The sequence below is a fragment of the Colias croceus genome, chromosome 4 (genome assembly GCF_905220415.1).
Source record: "Colias croceus chromosome 4, ilColCroc2.1".
Classification (NCBI taxonomy): domain Eukaryota; kingdom Metazoa; phylum Arthropoda; class Insecta; order Lepidoptera; family Pieridae; genus Colias; species Colias croceus.
This window is the reverse complement of record NC_059540.1, coordinates 9,881,755-9,904,844: the sequence shown is the minus strand read 5'-3', so window position 1 is coordinate 9,904,844 and position 23,090 is coordinate 9,881,755. Positions and strand designations below refer to the sequence as shown.

At 33.8% G+C, this 23,090-nt stretch overlaps 1 protein-coding gene across 1 annotated transcript in view; it reads left to right on the top strand.

Moving 5' to 3' along the window:
* The first annotated feature begins 2,380 nt into the window (after nt 1-2,380).
* The window catches only part of LOC123691200 (mitogen-activated protein kinase 1), a 56,783-nt gene continuing 36,073 nt past the window's right edge, over nt 2,381-23,090 (top strand). Inside the window, exon 1 of the mRNA XM_045635485.1 lies at nt 2,381-2,803. Coding sequence (XP_045491441.1) covers nt 2,676-2,803 — 128 coding nt within the window. The 5' untranslated portion in view covers nt 2,381-2,675. The remainder of the gene's footprint in view (nt 2,804-23,090) is intronic.

Below are 23,090 nucleotides of genomic sequence, written 5' to 3'. Positions count from 1 at the left end.
CAAATACTTTATCGATATATTTTGTATTCACATACTTTATCGATATAGGTATTTTGTACATATACACATACTTTATCATTGGAAATTGAATACGATGTTAATACATATTAATGAAAACCAGTCCAGCGTGAGTCGGACTCGCGACACTGAGGGTTCCGTACAAACAGGCTAAAGAACAACAAATCTGCAAAAAATCGGTCACCAATCTAAATTATGACCTTTGCTTAACTTCGATTTTCATTTTTAGTGATATAGTATTCATATTATTTTATTACAAAAACTTATAAAATGTTAAGTTTTTGTAATAAAATAATATGAATTATAATATAACTATATTATGCAACGTCATTCATGTCATTAATTTTGAAAACAACTAGTATAAAATCGCGAACCTAAATAGTTTTCGATAATTATTATCGATACAATTTACAATCACAACTGGTATGTCACTAGTTACACGTGCCACACCATAGAAGAAAAGGGATGCGTAATCAGGTGCATACGAAAGAAAGAGATGCAAATATAATCGACGCGCTTTGTCACATGACCAGTACCAGCGTAAAAAGAACTCCGATAAAATATTGTTCGTAATAATATTTAAATTATACGCAAACAAACTACTTAAATATGAAAAGTAATCCCGTCCTTCTGCAAACTTGAGGTTTTACTCGTTTTACCACACTATTTAATACTACAAGGAGCCATTGTTTCTTATTTTTAAAGGTTTTTTTCGGACGTGTTAACAGATCACGGAACTGGTCGCAACTGATAGACTTTGCGTTTCGTATGGCAGCGGTTATAAGTCCTATTAGACACATGCGTTGACAGAAACAGTTCGTCTGTTATTAGGCGTCTAGTGGTTGTGTGGTCGATGGCTGCGGTAAAGCTATTGCATAGCTCAGTTATACATTCTTCCTCTATGTGCATAAACTCAAACTCAAACATTTATTTATTCAATTAGACTTCTTCGAGAAGCACTTTTGAAACGTCAATACATATTTTTATCATTTACCACCAAGAAGCTTAATAATACACTGGAGATTACACTATGAACGTTGACAAGTCACGGGAAGGTATGACCTTGAATGACGCCTGGTTGTTTTTTGTCTCTTTCACACCTAACTTGACAAGTTGGTGTGAAAGGGATGAAGGAACAACCAAAAATACACAATTTGTTTTTTTTGCATTTAATAATAAATAATTATTAGCAGTGAACCAATTGGATATGCGTAAAAGAGCAGAGTTTACTTCGTCAACGTTTGAGTCATGTCTATCCACATTAAATATTAATGAGTGGTATGTTCTACACAGTCAAAAGCCTTAGAAAGGTCACAGAATATCCCTAAAGCATTCTTTGAATTTTCCCATGCTTTATATATATGTGGCAAAAGAGCTATTCCAGCATCAGTAGTAGAGCGCCCCTTTGTGAAACCAAACTGTTTGGCGTGCAGTAAACCATTTGATACAAAATGACTACATATTTGGTTTAAAATTAATTTCTCGAAGACTTTGCTCAAAGTTGGTGGTCACCACTTTTAAATAAAGGAATTACTTTACTTAACTTTAATAAATCAGGGAATATACCACAGTCACAACATTGATTAAATATAAACGCTAAGTGGTTGGCAATGTTTTCTTTAATATTATTTACTAAATTTACAGACATTCCCCAGAGATCACATGTTTTTTTCAAGTTTAATGTTTTAAAAGTTTTAACAATTTCCTCTGCAGTCACATGTCGCAATTCAAATAATACATTACACTCAGCAACATGGTCCCTCAAGTAGGACTCCGCAAGCGCTGATGACGAATTTAATTTTTCGGTAATACTAGCAGGGACACTACAAAAAAATCTTCAAAAGCAAGCGCAACATCAGCACTTTTGTCAATGACCCTACCAGCATTAACAAGTTTTATGGTACTATTTGATTATACATAGCATGCCTTCAAGCCACACCTCCGTGCCCGTCGGAGTGGGGAGCGTGAGGTTTTTTCGTTACGGAATTTCTCGATTCAGTCCCCGCGCTCAAGGCCCGCGATAGATGCTATGCAATAGCTTAAAAAATAGACCTAACTCCTGTTATTCATAAAATTACACCCTTTAAACATTTTCCAACGAAAAAGTTTTAAAACTAGCAATCATTACTTTATGAAATCTATTAAATATAAGATGTTAATAAATACATAATTGCAACTAAAGCGAATAGATCTAACTTTAAATTATGAGTAAAGAAACGAATAATTGAGTATTACCTATTTAAATATTTTCCTCTACAGAAATGTCGCGTAGCGTAATATATTATGTTATCTGCCACCATGCCATCACCAAAATGCCAGTCGCCATTCTGTTTTCTTAAACGAAAGAGACAGACGAAATTATCTTACTCACTTTTGTAACGGTATTGCGTCCGTACGGGAGTGTCCAAAAAAGTCGGGCGCTTGGTCGAATGAGAATGATAAGCCAGTTGTCTCATTACTGGATAATGTAGGTCGGCTAAGCTGTTTGTTTTGGTTTATTGTTAGAAAACCATAGTGGATTAATGAGTGCGAACTAGTAAGATTCCAGTGCTCTGTGAAATTTTGAGTACTGGAGTTTTGAAGTACTGTGACAGGAGCAAATTGTAAACATTTGACTTGTGCTGTGGTTAAGTGGGTTTCCCGTTTGTTGTGTCACCATGGCTGAGGCTGCAGCTGCAACTACCAACAATCCGAATGCGGAAATTGTTCGCGGGCAGGTGTTTGAAGTTGGCCCTAGATATAAAAATCTGCAATATATCGGCGAGGGTGCTTACGGCATGGTTGTGTAAGTACATTTTGATAAACTTTCGTTATTATAAATAGAAACCTTAACCACAAAGTATCTGTTATCATTAATAAACCAAAAACACTTGCATAACATAATAAAAACAATATTTCCTATAGAATCGTACGATGATTCGATTGTACGTGTTATTAGACATTGAAATTGCTATATTGTTAACTGATAAAGTGAAAGAAAACATACATAAATTGATAAGTGCATATTACTCTGATTATACACGTTATTTCGATAGAAATTAATCAATTAATAATTTGATAAAATTATCAAATAGTTATTCAAGTGTGTACAAAAATGTATTTATAATTTTATTTGGAATTCTATTTCATGCTTAGTATGCGTTTATTTACAATTTCATTAGTTATGCTCATTAAAGTAGTAGGTAGTTAAAGTGGTTTTTTTTGCCTTATTGTAATAAATAATGAGTTTTGGTTATTTGCTCATAACTAGTAAAAATGTTCATGGAAACAATCTTATCATTTTTATGACTCACTTTAGGTGTGTTCTTAACTTTTTTAGTATTAAAATGCATCATATCAGAATATATTATTTGTATCTGTGAATTAATAAGAGGTTGATGATCAACATGAATCTTATTTTTATAAGTAGTAATATAATTAATTGTAAAAACAGAACTAGATACCTATGTCCAAAAGCGAGTTGCTGATATCATTATTTTAAACTGCATTAGAGATGGTGAGGTGGGTGGGATTCTTGTAATTGTATGAATGCCCTTATATGTAAATCAATTTAATAAAATTTTATAAAGGTTATTAAATATTCATTAATTCCTCTATTAATACATATAATAATCTGAAATATAATATGTGTAAATAGGATTTTTTTCTCACTGAGAATAATACCAATACAATAAATCCTAATTGATACTTAATTAATATTATAAATGCGAAAGTAACTCTGTCTGTCTGTCTGTTACTCAATCACGCCTAAACTACTGAACCAATTTGTATGAAATTTGGTATGGAGATATTTTGATACCCGATAAAGGACACAGGCTACCTTTTATTGCGAAATATGTACCACGGGCGAAGCCGGGGCGGACCACTAGTAGGTTTTATTATATCTTAAAAGTGAAAGTCGTGTTTATCAGTCAACTAAGCAATCATTTGCGATTCATTACTTAACCTACCTAACCTACTTTATCTCCTCGTAATAAAAATAATGTTGATCTTGCAAATTATTCAGTCATATATGTAGGTACCTACATATATTCTTAACTGATTTATCAATATTTTATTTTATACACAAATAGGTACCTAGAAATAGTTTTTGATTAAGTTATGAATCATTTAGCAACATGAATAATCTCATTGAATTGTTGGGAATTTTGAGATACATTTTATTGTTATTAAGATTTGTAACTGATAAAATATTTAAACAAAATCATGTTAATTTAGATTTAATACTATTGTAAAATAGTTTTTCTATTGGTATTTTGGGACAATGGTTATAATATATTTAAGGCTTTTTCAATGTTATAATGTACCGATAAATTATATAACCTATGTTTAGTTTAGATAACAACGTTGATGTTACTATTTTGAGATTCTTTTCACTTAGGCCTCAAAAGGATTCTTAGACTTAGTATTATATTCATCACATGCCAACAACTTCTTTATAAAAGGCTCTAATACTATAGTTTGGCCATACATTTAAGGCAATAAAAATACTTAATATGTAAAATGTCTTTCCTATTATGCCATTTATGTCCCTACATCTTTAACTCATATATTATCAAATGACTATGGGTTTACATAATTAGCATCAATAGCCCATATATGAGGGTTGAGCTAATAATCCACTACACAGATGTCACATATCATCAAACTTGATCCTTGGACATGCCAGTTTCCTCATGTTGTTTTCTTTCACTGTTCTGAGAAGTGATTTAATTAATATAGATAAATTTAAAAATCTATTATAGGTACCTATTCCTTGCATGCTGTCCCACCAACCCATGGCCCTCTGCCCAATACTGCAGAATTTTTATGAGTTTGGAAGATTCTTTAACTTGTAGATTAGCATGTGTCTAGTTCACATGCTAGTTGTAGTCTATGCATACAAAGAGCGTGTGTGTAGAGCACACGTATCAGAAGTGAAACTTCTTGGGCAAGATTCAAAGATATTCAAGACGTGACGGTATCTCCATGACGCGACCTTAAAATAACTCTCAACGCGCCTAAAAAGGTTTCACTTCAAAAAGTCGCGATAGTTACTTCACACCAATGTGAATCTACTAAGAATCGCCTATTCGTTTATGTTCATTTCTGGCAGGCATACCTACCTACTTAATTTTTTATATTAAAATTATTGCTAAAGTGTTCAAAAATTGACAAAAAATGCCAGCCCGGACGGCCCCAGGGGCGGTAACTAGTATACCAAATTACCTTGTAATAAGTCATATTTTAATAGTTAAGTACCTTCGTACCTACAGGTGTAGGTATGTGTGGATTTATGGAAGAATATAACTTAGATATCGATCATCGCGCATTCAGCGGTCGAAGCACGTACGATCGCTCTCCTAACAAAAATAATAATATTTTGAATAACAATCTCCATTATGGTCCGGGATTATAACGATGTGTTAGATAAATATATACGTACGAAACGAGTAATATGTTTTATAAATCGCAAAACAGGACATAGAACCGGAAAGGTGGGAAATTGATCAATTTTTATGTGTGTATGAGGTAACTACTCTCTAGAAATTGGTAAAATGTGAAGTAAAATTAATAATTTTAAGTAAATGTGGCCGAACGTACAAAAAGGAATGAAAGTATAAATATAATATTATAGGCAGGCAGAAGCCAAAGAGTGTTTGCCAACACCGTCGCAACTTTTTCTTTCGTTGTAGGCATTCCTTTTTTTAAGTCCCGTAAAAATGTCCAGTTAAATTTCATACATGTAGAAGGTACATACAGACGAATATTTATTACTAGCTGCGCTTCGCGGTTTCACCCGCGTGGCTCCGCTTCAGTTGGTCTTAGCGTGATGATATATAGCCTATATATAGCCTTCCTCGATAAATGGGCTACCTATCTAACACTGAAAACATTTTTCAAATCGGACCACTGACCAGTAGTTCCTGAGATTAGCGCGTTCAAACAAACAAACACACAAACTCTTCAGCTTTATAATATTATAGTATAGATTAAGTTGGTATGTTAGTAATATTTTGGCACAGATAACTGATAACGTATCGTATCAACAACAATTAAAACTGTTATTTAGATATATAAAAAAAGAATCACTTCAATCACCTACATTGTTTCAATTTTTAGGAAGTTCTGATGTAGGATGACCTCAGCCGTCGTAATTTACGTCCAAATATGTCCAAATTTTGCCCTAACTAATGCTTAGCCGGCGGCGAAGTAGAATTGATGTGGAGACTGGAGTCTGCATAACTCACAAGTAACTTTACAGTTTACGTAAATTTATCTGTGTACGTCTAATTTATACTATACTAGCGGTCCGCCCCGGCTTCGCCCGTGGTACATATTAACGTTTTCTCTACATAAGAACCATCCTCGTACTTCAAGGAATATAATAAAAAAAGAATTATCGAAATCGGTTCAGCCGTTCTCGAGTTATGGAATTACAACGAAAAGTGGCATTGATTTTTATATATTAGATTGTATTTGTACGGTATATTTTGTGGTAGTTATCTGTGAAATTTATATTAGGTAATACTTTTATATTGCCCTGTGAAAGCAAAGCATTTATATGAGTAGTCTAGCATTCTCCCTAAACTGGAATTTGTTTATTTAGGTAACTATTCTAAGTTACATTTCACAATAATAATAACACAATATTACAGACTCAACTCAATTCAAACGGATCAAATAAACAATGTACGGTCTACATTTTAGCTCATAGACTGAAAATATAAAAAATAAATAAAATAATGGTGAGCTTCGATCTTCCTTTGGGAATGCTGCAACGAAACACCGATCGCCCAACAGATTAAGCGCCGAAAGTGGAAGTGGATTGGCCACACGTTACGTAGAGACCCGGAACACATACCAAAGCAAGCTTTGGATTGGAACCCCCAGGGGAAACGAAAACGTGGCCGTCCAAAGTTAACTTGGCGTCGGACTGTCATCGCAGAGGCCAAGTCTATGGGAAAATGCTGGAGCGAAATAAAACATGCTGCCAAAAATCGGGATACATGGCGATGTACTGTCCACGCCCTTTGCCCCACCTAGGGGCCTTAGGATATTAAGTAAGTAAGTGAGCTTCGAGAATGAAATGTGTAATTAGAACGAGTATTCAATACACAATTGAGACTTTGAAATATAAAATATACTTACGTTGTACACACTTTAAAGTATTAACAAAGTTTTAGAGCTAGCGCGCAAGAGCAACTTTTGTCTCCGCAACTATTTTATCTCTCCCATCACCTCTATGGGCTAGTAAGAAAGTGCGCGCACGTAGCGACGCAACTTCCTATAAAGTTGATGGGAGAGACAAAATAGTTGCGGAGACAAAAGTTGCTCTTGCGCGCTAGCTCTTAGTGCGAGCGCGCACGAGCAACTTTGTCTCCGCAACTATTTTGTCTCTCCCATCAATTGTATGGGGAGTTGCGTCGCTACGTGCGCGCACTTTCATACTAGCCCATGACGCAACTCCCCATACAAATTGATGGGGGAGACAAAATAGTTGCGGAGGCAAAGTTGCTCGTGCGCGCTGGCTCTTAGAGCCAGCGCGCACGAGCAACTTTGTCTCCGCAACTATTTTGTCTCTCCAATCAATTTGTATGGGGAGTTGCGTCGCTACGTGCGCGCACTTTCATACTAGCCCATGGGTGGGAGAGACAAAATAGTTGCGGAGACAAAAAAGTTGCGGAGACAAAGTTGCTCGTGCGCGCTGGCTCTTAGAAATTTGATTAGAGCTAGCGCGCAAGAGCAACTTTTGTCTCCGCAACTATTTTGTCTCTCCCATCAACTCTATGGGCTAGTAAGAAAGTGTGCGCACGTAGCGACGCAACTCCCCATAGAGTTGATGGGAGAGACAAAATAGTTGCGGAGACAAAAGTTGCTCTTGCGCGCTAGCTCTTAATATTGTTATCTTCAACTTCGTGAAGATGTATAAGTTCCCTTTTTAAATTCATAAATGTAATTAATATTTCGTTCCCTTCCGAAATAGAGCGGTTTAATGGCATGGTTTTTGTGTGGAGATAGTTAGGAGGCTAGACAGTGACATAAGGTTCTTTACCGCGGTAAAATTGGAACCCTTGGGAATTAATTTTGACCACGTCGCCGAAGCTGCGGTTTGAAATCTAGTTGCATTAAGTATCTAAGGAAGGTCTTTTTAGACAAAATCCAGTGGAAAAACACGGAAAAATATAATTTACCTCGCGAATCTCGCGGTATCAATCTTCCTGTATCCTATCTATTACTCTTATAGATGTACAATTGTACGCATGAACCATATTTTTCAGTTCCCATTATTACCATCTGCTAACAATAAATCACCATTATTATATCTTTTTCCTAATGTTTCTTGAAATTTCTTCCATTCAATTGCGTCTTAAGCTCGTGCTTTAAAGATTTATGATGCTTTATTTATTAAGAGATTTCATGAACTTGAGATACATTGCCATTTGCCAAGTGCTGAGGATTCATTGTTACCGATGTTTAAATGATCATTCTTACCTTTTTATATGGGAAACTGATAAATCTCATGGGCTCTAAATATTTTAGGATTATACGAAAGAAGTAGAAATAGAAAAAAATCTTGAAATATCGATAGGTAAGTAGACTACAGAAATCTCAGTCTAACACCAACGTTGGTTTGTACTTTTTTTTATCGTCATTATAAATGTAATGAGTCGCATGGATAAATGATTCTAGGCAACTACAAATAATTATAGGTATAATATTGTCTGAATTTAAAAATGACGAATGATATAAATTATAAAAAAAAAATAATTTATTCAGCTCTGAATTTGTATTCGTTTTGCGGTTTGCGGTCAAGAATTAAATCGATTTGTGTATTGTTATGTAACAGTATTTAGCGAAGTGTAATTTTAAACGTATTTCTTTGCAAACATATTTTATTAACCGACTTCAAAAAAAGGAGGAGGTTATCAATTCGGCCGGTATATTTTTTTTTTTTTTATGTATGTACACCGATTACTCCGAGGTTTCTGAACCGATTTACGTGATTCTTTTTTTGTTCGATGCGGGATGGTGTCGAATTGGTCCCATAAAAATTTTATTCGGATAGGCCCAGTAGTTTTTATTTTATGAGCATTTTTGTCTGTAGGTATTTGTAAATTTTGCAAGTGCAAGTTTGAAGTCGGTTGTTTTTAACGCAGTTATCACTTGTTTCTGTTTTAAAGCTTGTCTCAAAATCGGCCATTATCGCTCGTTCGTGTTAACATCTGAGACAAGCTGTTACAAGCACTTAGCTCTTGTCTGGTGGTTTCCGATTTAATATAGATAGTGACCAATAAATAGGTATTTATTATTGGTAGGTATTTAAATATAGACAGTATAAACAATTAATTTTGTGTTTTCTCGTAAGTCTCATTAAGCAACCGCATTAAAAAGCAATCAGAGAGAACTTAAACGGGATGTTATTGCATCAAAAAAATAGAATCAAGTACTCTCAGAATAAGTGCTCTTTTGTTATATTATTCTCCGTATGGAGAAAGTACTTAAACTTGAGGAAATTCTAGTTAGGGTCGAGGATTTCTTGCAAAAGAAATGTGAAGTCAATATTGTTGTTCATGGGTTTTTATTGATCTGTAATAATAAAGAGGTCATTGAACGCTGAAAGTGCCTAAACACATTTTAATTCCATTATAGTATTGGTTTTATATTTGAGTACAATGGTATCTTTAGCTTCTTTCTATTTAACCGATAAACAATGAAATCATAAATAAATCACAAACCTTCAACATTCATTAATTTTTCACCGTATTCTTTAAACATAGTTATTGTTCTTTTAAAAAAAATACTAGAAATTACGAATCAATCATAATTTATCATTATTAAATTATTTGAAAGGAAATGTCCAATTAGGGATGGGACCATTTATGACGTACATATTCACAACACACAGACATCAACTTAGTAAGTATTTTTACTTCGACGACTATAAATGATAATTAATTTATTAAAAAAAATATCTAGTAGCCCTTTTGTAGGCTGCTTTTTGATTACTGATTGATATTCTAATAATTTCAATTATATCATTTTTATACTGTCTAAGGATAATACAGGGATCCTAGCCGACATGCAGTCGTCTCACCGCACAGGTTATTCCACTAGATTGATTCTCCATGCACCTCCGGTCAAACCAAGGGCTCAGTGGGAAGCGTAGCGTGAACATTAAATAATTTGTCACTCCGGTGATTCGAGCTCTCGTGATCTTGGCGTAAAAAATTAAAACCACTTCCTTAGTGCACTGGTAATTGACATTGGCGTCTCTTGTATCCTGTATCCATATTAAGGATTCCTTTCCTGTAGTTGGAATTAGTGTAAAAAGTTGCTTGATTACAATAGGATAGACGTAATATTGACGTAACACGATGGTGGAATATATAAGGTAAAGGATTGCCTTTACCTTATACATATATTATTTTATATTGATAAAAACGATTTGTTACAAATGTTATACATATAACCCATCATATAACATTCATATCAATCTAAAACGTATCGTAATGCTCCAATTTTATTTCATTATACAAATGAAATATGTATTAAATACGTACGTATGGCTGCCGGCCGCGGCGGAATTACTCTGTTTAACCACAGTTGACAGATATATACTACGTACATACAGTTAGGAAACTAAGCCCCTGCGATGAAATTATGACGTATAGCTATAGGGCTGTTACCTTTTTGATATTTAACCGACTTTAAAAATGGAGGAGGTTATCAATTCGGCCTGTATATTTCTGTTTGCTTTTTTCACAGTTGACTTTGTGGTAATTTTGAGATTAAAACCCGTTAAAATTAAAAAATGGTGTAGCCTAAATATGAATTTACAAGAAGAAACAATCTCAATAAAATATATACCTTGTAAAAGTAAATAGGTACGTTTTTTTCAGTGCTATATTTCGAAATCTTGTCTTTTTTGGACGCCGAAGGCTATTTTAATGTAGGTACCTACCCAAATTATTTATAATGCTTGATATTTGTATGATACATATAAGTATTCAATAATTATTTTAAACCAGAATTAACAATACTTGTATGTAGGTATACCTACTAAATTATTTTTAAAACGATAAATTAAATTAAATTAAAAAACACAAAATATGCAAAAATAAATTAAAATTATTATTATACGAACATAGAACCTCCTTTTATATAACCTTTTTGTTTTAGGATGAAAAAGAAAATATTTTGACAGGCTTAGTGCTTGACAACGTGGTAAAGTCACGTATCGATAAAAATACAATAATTATTATAATATCTATCTTTTTCTTCCCTAATATTTACGTATAGTCGAGCCAATTTAATAGGCAACATTTGACGTCTATCAATTTTATCTTCGTAGAGAGGTAACCTGCTTAAAAACATCGATTAAAGTGTATTAATCGATACGGATTTGAAACATTTGTCAATCGAATTTATTAATTTATGATGATTTTTATTCACAAGTAATCAATGCATTCGATTCTAGATGTCAGATTTCGATTTTTAGAGTAACGTCTCTAGTATTTAAAAAGAAAAAAGGTTTATTGACACAAAATTGTAGCGACGTCAGTTCTTCAATTCAGAAATTGTTTATTATGTTTAGGATGGTTTATCAGTAAAATGAAATCTTAAAATTACTTGTATCGGTCCTTATTATTATAAATATGTAATCGTAATTGAAAAAAGTTAAGCAAATGTGCAGTTCTAACAAAACGAAATATCATGTTATTCTATGTCGTCGTTACTAGGTTACGTTGTTGAATTTTGTTGAACTGTCAAATGTTGCCTATTAAAATGGCTCTACTATAATTATGCACATAAATTTAAACAAGATTTTTTAAGGTTTCCATTTTTTAGATTTTCGTGCTCTTCTAGATTGCGTAACAAATAGATGCAGTCTTTAAACAGACTGGACTCCTAATAGGTACTATTTGTAGCTATCATTTTGGTAGAAAATATGTCAACATAATTTAAAACTCATACTGCCATATCTATAGAAATTAAAAAATAGTCTCTTTTTAACTTGTAGTCAGATACGATACAGATATATATTTATTGAAAGGGCTACAAACTGAAACAATCGATATTTATTTAATGTGAAATGACATCACTTTAAACTTTTTTCCATACTATATTCAAAATCTGTGGATGTGTCACCCGCTACTATCGATCCCCCTCAATACCCTCGAAAACACGCTTTATGGGGGGGGGGAGCCATTTCGAACATTTTGTATGAAGTTTCCTTACTGTATGTATCTGTATATTGTGGTTTAACGGACCATGGTATTAGATACCGTATCGACATATTTACAAGTACAAGAATGTGTCAGCATACTTGAGATTTGCAACTGTATATTGGAAATATGCGCTGACTAAGTGAATCGATATAATTCTTGATCAAGAATAATTACGTTCGGCAAATCAATCAATATTCTGGGCTGCTCCTGACATTCTCGTTAATTTGTTATTAATTATGTTAACAAGGTCTTTATTTATGTTTCTTTCTGATAAACAGAGTTACGGAAGGGTTGTATTGTGGAGACAGGTGTAAGTCGCCCTTGTAAGCCCACCTACGTCCTACACCTAACGGGTTGTTGTTTGTTTGACAATGATAAATTGTCTTACGTGTTACCAAACGATATTTTCGCCAGTGAGTTGCGGTTTCGTAGCATACAAGCCAATAAGTTTTCCTCGATAATTTAAATTAAATAAGCGCGGCCATGTGCAAACCGACCTTCATTATTACTTATCGGCTTTTGCGTCTGCGATTGTCACAATTAACCTTAATTAAACTGTTCATGGAATGTCCAACGTGCGTTCACCTTTTGTGACGTGACAGCATTATCAAATTTCTGACGTTTTATATTAAACAAGCGTAAGCTTTTGAAGCTTTGTTCAGTAACAAGCGATTGCCTACAGCGATAGCGTCCGCCGAAATTGGTATTAAAGTAAACATCGAGCGACAAAGCTTACAAAATATATTCAAACCCATTTTGATAATATTTTTATAATCTAAATATGAAGTTGTGAAGAAACAATTCCACAACATTTGATTTTTGCCTTCATTATTTTTGCACCTATTTTTTAAAAGTATGAAAAAATGAAATATCACATAAAAATAAACTGCTTTACGGCTTTGATCTTGAGTTAGAATTCAATATGAATAAATATGTTGGTATTGGGATATTATTTTCATGTCTCATTATAACAAGTTACATATTTCTATCGTATTAAAAAAAGCGCTTTCAAAAGATTGAGACTTTTTAAAGATTTCGTTCCATTCAATATTGTTTGCACAAAGTTGACAGGCACATAGCGGCACGAGCGGCTGACGCGAGACTTTGTTTAGGCAAAGTGACTCACTTCCTATTGTTCCACCATACTAGTTGGGTCTGTCGCATGTTTTCCTGCCACGGGACTGGATACGCTAACCGAGTCCCCGCTGAACAATAGCCGTGTTATTCTTTTCTCATCATCTTTGTACTTATATTGCGCAAGGTACCTACTCTTTTATAGCAGCAAACTTGACTAGAATTAATGCGTCGGAATCGCTATTGTTTACGTTTTTGCGACCTACATTCATGTAGAATAGGTACGTGCAAATAGGATTAGCCCCGTTTTAAAAATCAATACACTGCAAAATTTTATTTAACTTCTTTATTGTTTTATTTTACATTTTGGTTTACGATCAAGCAGTGTTATACAAGACGTAGTTTGTTTTAAATACATCGAATATCTACTTGACCTACAATATATATTATTTCCTCATTGATTACTTTTTGCAGGGACGTGTCAAATGTGTCACAAAAGTGTGCCAAAAAGTCCTCAGTTAGGTACAATATCCCAAGTACCTCCAGAGCATTATGAGTAGGTAATAATAATGGTTATAAAACTTTATCGCAATTGATACTGTTGGTTATGTGCAAAGCGGTTGATATTAAACGACTATGACCAGAGTAATTTGAGCGATAAACTCAATAAAAGTGTCGCAAGTGATGATGGATGGAACACGCGCTCCATCTCCTAAGAACATGAAGAGTATGAGAAACCTGCAATACAATCACTGGTAAGAAATTACTCGGTCGGGCCCGGACAGGGGTCTGATGTGGGTACAGGGTACAATGAGCACATTTGCTATTAATCACATGGTGCCATATCAATTTATTATTTCACTCGCAATCATTTCAAGCATACTCGTGACGTTATCGTGATAATGTTGACGAAACTGATAAATGTTTGCAATTCCAAATACGTACGTGCGCTTCAGCTTTCCACTATCATCGTACCTATTCTATTATTGTTTATGATGCGATAGTTCATGGTGTAATATTTAATATCTAATTTGTATTTCCTCCGCTTTTAAATCTAATTGAAGCTATTAATAGATCTGATTTATATTTAACATGAATAATTCCTTGAATAATGCTGGTATAATTTCCTTATAAAAGTAAAAATGTAAAACTGTTGTGCCAGTAAGTATAATGAAATGATGTTCGTCGTTAAAATGTACGTTATAATGAGGCTACTTAATAGGGTATTAGTAACACGAATGATTTTGTTTTTTACATTCTTCGTCAATGACAGTGTGGTAGATATCTAATGATGCGGTTGCAAGAAAGTTTATAGTGAAACTGAAAAATACAAAACACCTAAAGCACCCAAAAAGTTAAAACATTATTGTTTAAATTTCTCTATATTTCTTCCTAGTTGAATATAATGTTAACCAAGCTTTTCTAGTTGCTAGCAAAATATTTATTCAACGCTTGGTTTAACGTCATAAAACAAAATAGAAACGCAAATGAAAAACAATGCAGAACAAAGTAAAATCAAGTAAATGGAAAGGCTTTTCAAAATTGTTTAATATCAAAGCCTTTTTGAGTTAAACTAATAATCAACTTGAGGATAAGCCATTCTTAATTGTTTCCGAAATTAAGTTTTCTTTAGACGAAATTGTGAACCGACTAACAAATGCCGGGCAATTAAGATTCCTTACTGCTTTAATTAATTGTTTGCGAAAGTGCGTATTAAATTCGCAGCTCCTAAACCTTATGGCATGGGTTCTGAGTGTCGGATGAAGTATTGACGCAATACGAGCATTATTTATATGAGGAAATTAATTTGATTGTTGCGTGATTGCGAAACGAGCGATGAAAAGGGGCGGCTGACGAAATAACGATCCATTAGAGCCTCCCGGACTAACCTACATTTGTGTCATCGCCGCGGTAATTAAAGGTATTTATGATGTATCCAGCTCTTAAAAGAACCTTGTCTTACATTATGGGAAAATTGAAGAAATGTTTCTAAACTGAGTAAAAGGGTACAACAAACATACGGGATGTATAATGAAATGTATCGAGGAAACTAAAATGTGAGTTATAGTTATAGGTAATAGGTATATTATGAAACAATTACGTTTTCGCGTAAAACATTTTCGTAACTTTTTAGTTTTATATTGGAGTCATTGAGGAAGATGCTGAAACAATATTGAACAATTTTTGTTTGACTTTAAATGAATTAAATAAACTTTCAATATCTGGTTTAAAAATAAAAGACTTGCGAAATAGGTATTGCACGAAAAAGCGGGAACAAAATTTTTGTTACATTTTAACATAGATTTGTTATTGCTATTTGTTGCTATGGCTTATTCGCCATCTCGCAAAAGTCAACGTTGAATATAAAAGAAAAAGAAAACTCCATATGAAATAATGTTTAACTTGCACAAGAGCATACATTATCAACGCTTCGATCATCCTAACAATTCTGGGTCAAGTGGAGGGTAAACAGGGTGAAGGCTTACAAGGGTACTACTGTAAATAAATGTATTCTTTATTCTTTCTCTAAAAGTAAAAAGAGCTCTCTATTTAGTAGTTATTTAAGCCTTGTATCCACTTGAGCATGCTCAGGCAAATGAGCGGCTCATTTGGCCGAGCCGCTCAAGTGGAGACGCCTGAGCATGCTTGGGCCGCGCGTGCTCATGCGTCTCCACTTGAGCGGCTCGGCCAAATGAGCCGCTCATTCGCCTGAGCATGCTCAAGTGGATATGATGTGTAAGAGCTAGCGCGCAAGAGCAACATTTGTCTCCGCAACTATTTTGTCTCTCCCGTCAACTCTATAGATAGGAAGTTGCGTCGCTACTCGCTGCGTGCGCGCACTTTCTCACTAGCCCATAGAGTTGATGGGAGAGACAAAATAGTTGCGGAGACAAAAGTTGCTCTTGCGCGCTAGCTCTAAGGCTTGACGGTAAGTAAATATCGCTACTTGAGAGTAGCGTGCTTTGAGAAGCATTCGCTAAGTTAGGGCCTAAAATATTTTGCCGACTCTGTTGGGCCCAAGTGACAATCCATAGAAAGGGAATTTATTAATTCTCATATTTTACCCGAGTAACCAAAAGAACCAGGAGTACTTGAACTTTCATGTAAGTTATAAAAATTAGCGGTTTTAAACGATGATTTCATGAAATTATTGAGTTTATTATAATTGTAGTAGTTAGGTATTATATACCTATTCTGCTTTAAAAGCTAACTTAATTAACTTAATGTGGAATATAAAGATCCCTAAAGATCCCTAATGCTATCAAGGAGTTTTTTTACCATTTTATTCTGTATTAGTTTTGCAATAAGTCACATTTCCATTCAATCGGATGTGATGTATTGAGAGCTTGAAAATGTTTGACCCGGATTGATGGAAGCCTTCAAAGCTTTTTATACGAATTCTCTTATTCTATATACGTTGCTTTGTTTTCAAAAAAGTCGTATACTTTCTGAAAAAAATACGAATATAATTCTCTTCCTCCGTTCAGGTAATGTTAATATTTGTCATTGTGTCTCTAATAAATATTTACGGCTGAACAATTTACGGGTGCGGGCCCGCAAACGCGGCTTATCTTTGCGTCGTAACTCTTCATTTTCGATTCATAAATGGAGAGGAAAAAGTAGCGTGAAATTTATGAATCGTCTTTTTTTGTACGGGTTGAAAAATTGTTTAAATATTCTAATAGGCTCGGGGAATTAGTTGCAATTAAGGTAAGTCTATTGTATTCAAAAGCGTTCGTGTTCTTATCAAGAATATAACAGGCCTAATAAAATTAATTAATATATGTTTTTGTTAAAGGAGTCGTGGGGTTTGTAAATAAGCTAATAATATACTCATTAACCTCAATTATTAATTAACAAAGCATTATGCCCATAGGGTATTAAGAAGAGAGGGTTTAAATTTTAGTACCACATAATTAGTGGTTCATTTGTTTTAGAATTAACAAGTTACAATCTTTTAAAAGGAAACCTAAACATTTTGGGTATTGACACAGTATTGATATATGATCATCATTATAAGGTTATGGACATACACACAAATTCTTGATTCAATATAGTTTTCTCATTGATGGAGAGAAAATTCAATACCTCCTCGATTCATAGGTTTTTTACGGTTATTTTTTTATAAAGAGACATCTAATCTTCGTAATGCATTATAATACGCTCTTATGTACATTCTGAGGGTTTACGACTCATCATCCAGTAGTCCATACAGCTATTTCAGCGTGTAATGCGTATAAAAGGTCTCTTAAAGTTTAATGGTTTCAGTAATGTCGGTCCCTGTAACGTACTTAGTGTCTTTTTGTAGGCACATTACTTTGTACTGTGAAATAATGAGCGATGTCTTGTTGTATGTTTAGTATGTAATTGTTTCTTGTATTATAATACTTATAATGGGATGAAAAGCTTATGGTTGACATATTGTGGAGTGTGTGCCATTTTGTTGGGTGTAGGATAGTGGTGGTTGGTGAAGTAAGTATTTCAAACTTACTTCACCAACCACCATTGAAGGAGGTGAATGCAAAGATGTTTTGTTCGCTTACGGCTAACTGTTTTTAATACGTTAGACATTGTACAAGTTACCATCTCAAAAGATCTTTAGTTTAATTTTTCTTTGGGCGGCATTTAAAACAGTCATGTTATTTGAGACTTTGAAAGAAATATCCTTATTTAAATCGGACAAATGTAATTATAATAACTTTTCCATTTTCCAATAAATTGTAATTTAATTACATATTTTCTTTTTCCCTTATTTTTCCGGAGTTTTCGTAATAGTAATCTTCCTTTTTAAATGGACCAGGAGTTCATTGAAGTTGTTCTACGACGGCCTCGAGGGATCTTTTTTAAACTGCTTATTCTCTGGTATGAATTTTATAAAACTGAACCATAAAAACAAAGCGATTTTTTTAAATAGCCTTCTTTTATTTTGATCTTATCATTAACTAGCTGCGCTTCGCGGTTTCACCCGCGTGGCTCCCCTCCTGTTGGTCTTAGCGTAATGATATATTATAGCTTAAGTCTTCTTCGATAAATGGGCTATCTAACACCGAAACAATTTTTCAAATCGTACCAGTAGTTCCTGAGATTAGCACGTTCAAACAAACAAACTCTTCACCTTTATAATATTAAGTACATATAGAATATAGATGATAGTAACTGTATTTGCGTAGGTACTTCAAGTCTTCAATGTATCTAATCGTTTCTGCTTCATAGACGGAAAGAAATGTGGTAAACGTAGGTAATCGCAATCAGCGTAGGAGGCAGATTAAACTCCGTTGAGTCGATAGTACTTAAACAATTACATAAAAGAGATAAATCTAATAAGTTAAACAGTTATGTTATTGGATGTGCATATTCCATAAGGCAACTTTCTTTCTTTCTTCGTGGTTTCCTTGTATTAAAGTAAATTAAATTAAAGAAGGTCTACAATGGAAGTTTTTCCGCAACGTTTGTTACATCTAAAAAGATTTGATACACAATTACCTACAGGAATGTCTCCTTAACTTATTATTATTAATACATTTCCTGCTAATAAATTTAAACACGTAGATTTCGTAAACGTAGATACAAATACCTACGAAGCTAATTAAAATCGCGAAATATGCGAGATGAAATGCCGTCGACGCGGAACGGAACTCGACGCTGATTGTTTTGCGAAGTCAATTGAAATTTAATGATATCCGAGATAGCATGTACGAGTCTTCTTGAACTTGCGCTCAAGGTTTTATTGCTTCTGTTTGAAATGTACGAACCTACGTAGAACTGAAGCACCAATTGTTCTTACCTCTGATACAGTAATTAATGAGATTGTGACGTAGTCGTACTGGATATTTCGTGTATAGATTTTTATGCTTATAACCGATTTGATTTGGCTACAAAATGTATAAAAAATTTGAAGTCTGATTGTGTGTAGTGATAACGCTTGGTAGTACCTACTTTATGTTACAGTAGATCGATTTCCTGGAATGTCCCTTTCAAACTTTGATAATAATTAGCTTAGTTTCGCTCGTTAAATTTTGTTCAAAATGCAAAGCAAGGATTATGTTATCAGGAATTCTCGAAAATTAGGTACATCGATTAAATGTAAATGCTTTTCATAAAATAATAATATCATTTATTTCCTTTCACCAAAAGTGTATCAGTCTTAAATATTTCTTGATTTTTTTTTTGCTTCCATGTCGCTTCCTTATATAAATACTAGCTTTCTAACCGCGGCATCAACCGCGCAGTCAAAAAAAAACCCGCATAGTTCCCGTTCCCGTGGGATTTCCGGGATAAAACCTATCCTATGTCCTTTCTCGGGTATCAAAATATCTCTATACCAAATTTCGAGCAAATTGGTTCAGTAGTTAAGGCGTGATTGAGTACCTAACAGACAGACAGACAGAGTTACTTTCGCATTTATAATATTAGTAAGTATAGACTATAGATAATATATCCTTTTTCTTGTATCAAAATTACTACGATAGATATAAAATGAGAATGTTTATTTTTGTTTGCACACGCTCACTTTATAATAAATATATAAGTTTTGAAACAAGAGGGATTGTTTTCTTACTAATATTAGCGTAAGAAAAGTTTCCCAACATGTTAGACGGCAAGTTTTCCGAGCTTAATTCAGACTTTATTTTACATGCACAATGAATTGCCAGCGGCGTCTCCAGCTTCATTTATGTGAAATATGTGTGTGGAATGCGAGAATGTTGTTCCTGCGATTCCTCTCATTTATAAGAAGGTGGGGGAACATTCACAAATGCTCTTAGCGCTGGTTCGAAGGAAAGCGAAATAGTGTCGTCGTACGATCGTAGTAAGTAGGTAATAATGAATATCATTGCCAGTTGTTACCGCTGGATGGTTGAATCTCATAGACAAATAAGAAAAGAGCTTATTTTGTCCATAAAATTCCGGCAAAGCACCTATAATACTTCTAATGTTACAAGTGTTAATGGGCGGTGGTGATCACTTTTAACATCAGGTGGCCCACCTGCCTCTTTGCTTGCTCTGACATAAAAAAATAAATAAATAAGACTAGAATAATACATAGGATGAGATATATGACCAACATTAAGGACCTCTTTTTGTAGATAGTAAAAATGACCTTGCAGTGTGATTTTGAAGGGCTGATAATAATTATACACATTGAGTTTGAGTGATAGGTCGCTTCTGCGAATTGCTACAATTTAATTAAAGATCACTGATCGTTGGTGGCTGATAGCTTCATTAATCTAACAGTAAGCTTAACCCCATTAATTAATAATGTTTAAACCGAAGATTACCTACATAATAACGGTGAGGGTAAACTGAGAGATTACGATTATCTGATGTTACATTAATATCTTCTCTATTTACTTATACCACGAGCAGTTTCATACCCGAGGTTCCTTTACTTATTACGCATTTCAATCCGAGTTTAGGCCAATTTTTCCTAGTTGTTAAAGTAATAGAAGTCACAACCAAACTGTCCGAGCAATAAAATAACTTTTAAAATAACAAAGCCGATACATGTTAGGGATGAGAGTGGAGGCCGTACAACAGTCGGATATATCGTGGATACGTCGCTTTTAATAAAAACTTTTCGCATTAGCCCCTAAGCGTTCTGCCCGAGGTATTGTTTTTGTTGTTACCACTGTATTGTTTTCATATAATCTCAAACTAGACAATTTTAATCTTGGATGAAGATATAGCTCAAGGGCGAGATCAGAAACTATATTATTTAGTTTTAATATTTATGTCCAACTTTTTTGTTTTGTGATTGAAGATAGAACTGAATTTGAAATAACAACAAGCTTTAAAAAGACTCTCTTAAATCCGTTCCATCCTTGTAAACAATAAAAAAGAAATGTCCACAGTTCATGTGGTTTATTAGCTGATCTCATTAACAACACATGTTGCGCATTGTTCAATACTGAACGATATTATTTTGCTCCGAAAAGTATAGCACTTTTATAATTAAAAATATCAGTAAGTAATTAACGCTTCCAGCGCAGCTCGGTCAAGTTGTGGTGTTTTATTAATAAATCAACATTTCGGCTTCGATAAGAAATATTTTCATTTTTAATATCTTCATTCCAACAGAAATTTAAATATTCTCATTCGCAAATAGCTCGTTTAATTTGTTATAATTGGATTCAAAGATAATCTGGGGCGAACCTGGTAAAGATAACAAAAGATTGCGGCCTGCCCGGGGCCCTTTCTCGGCCAGGATGGGAAACGATTCACTGAAAATGAATTCAGCAAATTGCCTAACGACATTCATTAGTCGGCCATAACGGCCTAGATTTTTATCGCGACGTCAGCGCTCTCAGAGTTGCTGCTAGAGCAATTTTGTCAACATTTTTGAGATCTCGAGCATGGAAATTTTCAAGTACGCTGTTAGTGGATGATGAAAATAATGTAGAAATATAATGTTTCTTATGTGAGTTACCTGTATTTGCTTCGCTGCGGTTGTACGTAACTTTTTTAATATTAATCAGGAGCATCCTGAAAGTTCAATGAGCATAAGTTTGAACAAAAAGTACTTAATCATAAAAGTGTGGATCATATTATACTCTTGTTCATATCATGTCACTTTACTTTTGGAAATTTCATACGAAGTTTCATAACCAAACCATATTCTCATACTATGTGATTAATAGCTGTGAATTAATTAACTTCATGTGGACTTATAAAGAGGACGAAGCAGCTTGTTATGCAGATTTTTTGGTGGAAATTTAATATGAAAGAACTCGATATACTCGTTTTAACCCACGCGTTTTATGGAGAGCTATGAGTAATTTTATATATGTGTATACTTAACATAACTCGTTTTTTTCCATATATTATTTGTGCATTGTTTTACCAAAAATTTAAATAGGTCAAGGGAAAATGCAGTATCTACCTACATAAAGGAAAGCCTTTTGTCCGCGTATTTATACAATTTGAATTTTGAAATTATTAAAGATAGGGATTATCGTCATAAGGCTTATATACTCAACGATTATTTAACCAAATGTACCTGTGTAAAAATCAACAGCTCGATTATGAATATAGGGTATGTGTACGAGTAGGTATTTTTTATTAGACGACGAAACACAGTGATGTTAAAAAAGTTTTATTAAGTTCATGAAAATTGCGAAAAAATTATCTGCCTTCTACGAAATTAATCAAAAGTTATTGACACTTGTTTTGTATTGGAGACTCTAATAAAAATCACAATGTTATATTCTAACTTTGTGGAAAAAAAATGTATGCTTTTTTGCTCGCCTCATAAGCGAAGCGTTGAGGTGGGTACTACTGTCACTTCGCGCAAAACATCTGATTTTTCAAACTTAAAATGTCTTTATGTATCATACATTGCACTTGTAAGATAATACATACACACACATATTAAGAAAAAACACTATTTTTAACATTCATGATATTTTTGATGTCATTTTTGTTATTTAAACTAGTTAAAAAACAGTTTAAAAAAGTTCTGTCTTGGACGTCCGTGTGTCTGTATGTGCGGAGGATTTTCTTGTTAACACGATAGCGACCGAAATACTTTACTAATCGAGTCTTTTTTTTCTCTTACGCTTGAGTATGCTCAGGAATAGAACCCTTTCATTTTTCAGGGTCTGATTCGATGTGGTTTAATTGTTATTAAATAAACAAAAAAAAAATATCGACTGTTCTCCATAATTTTAGTATATCTATATGTATATATTCTTTATTTACACAATATACATAAATATCTACATACTTATATTATATACACCTTTATAAATAATCAATTTTATTGTAAAGGATGAGATTATGAGGCGTGCA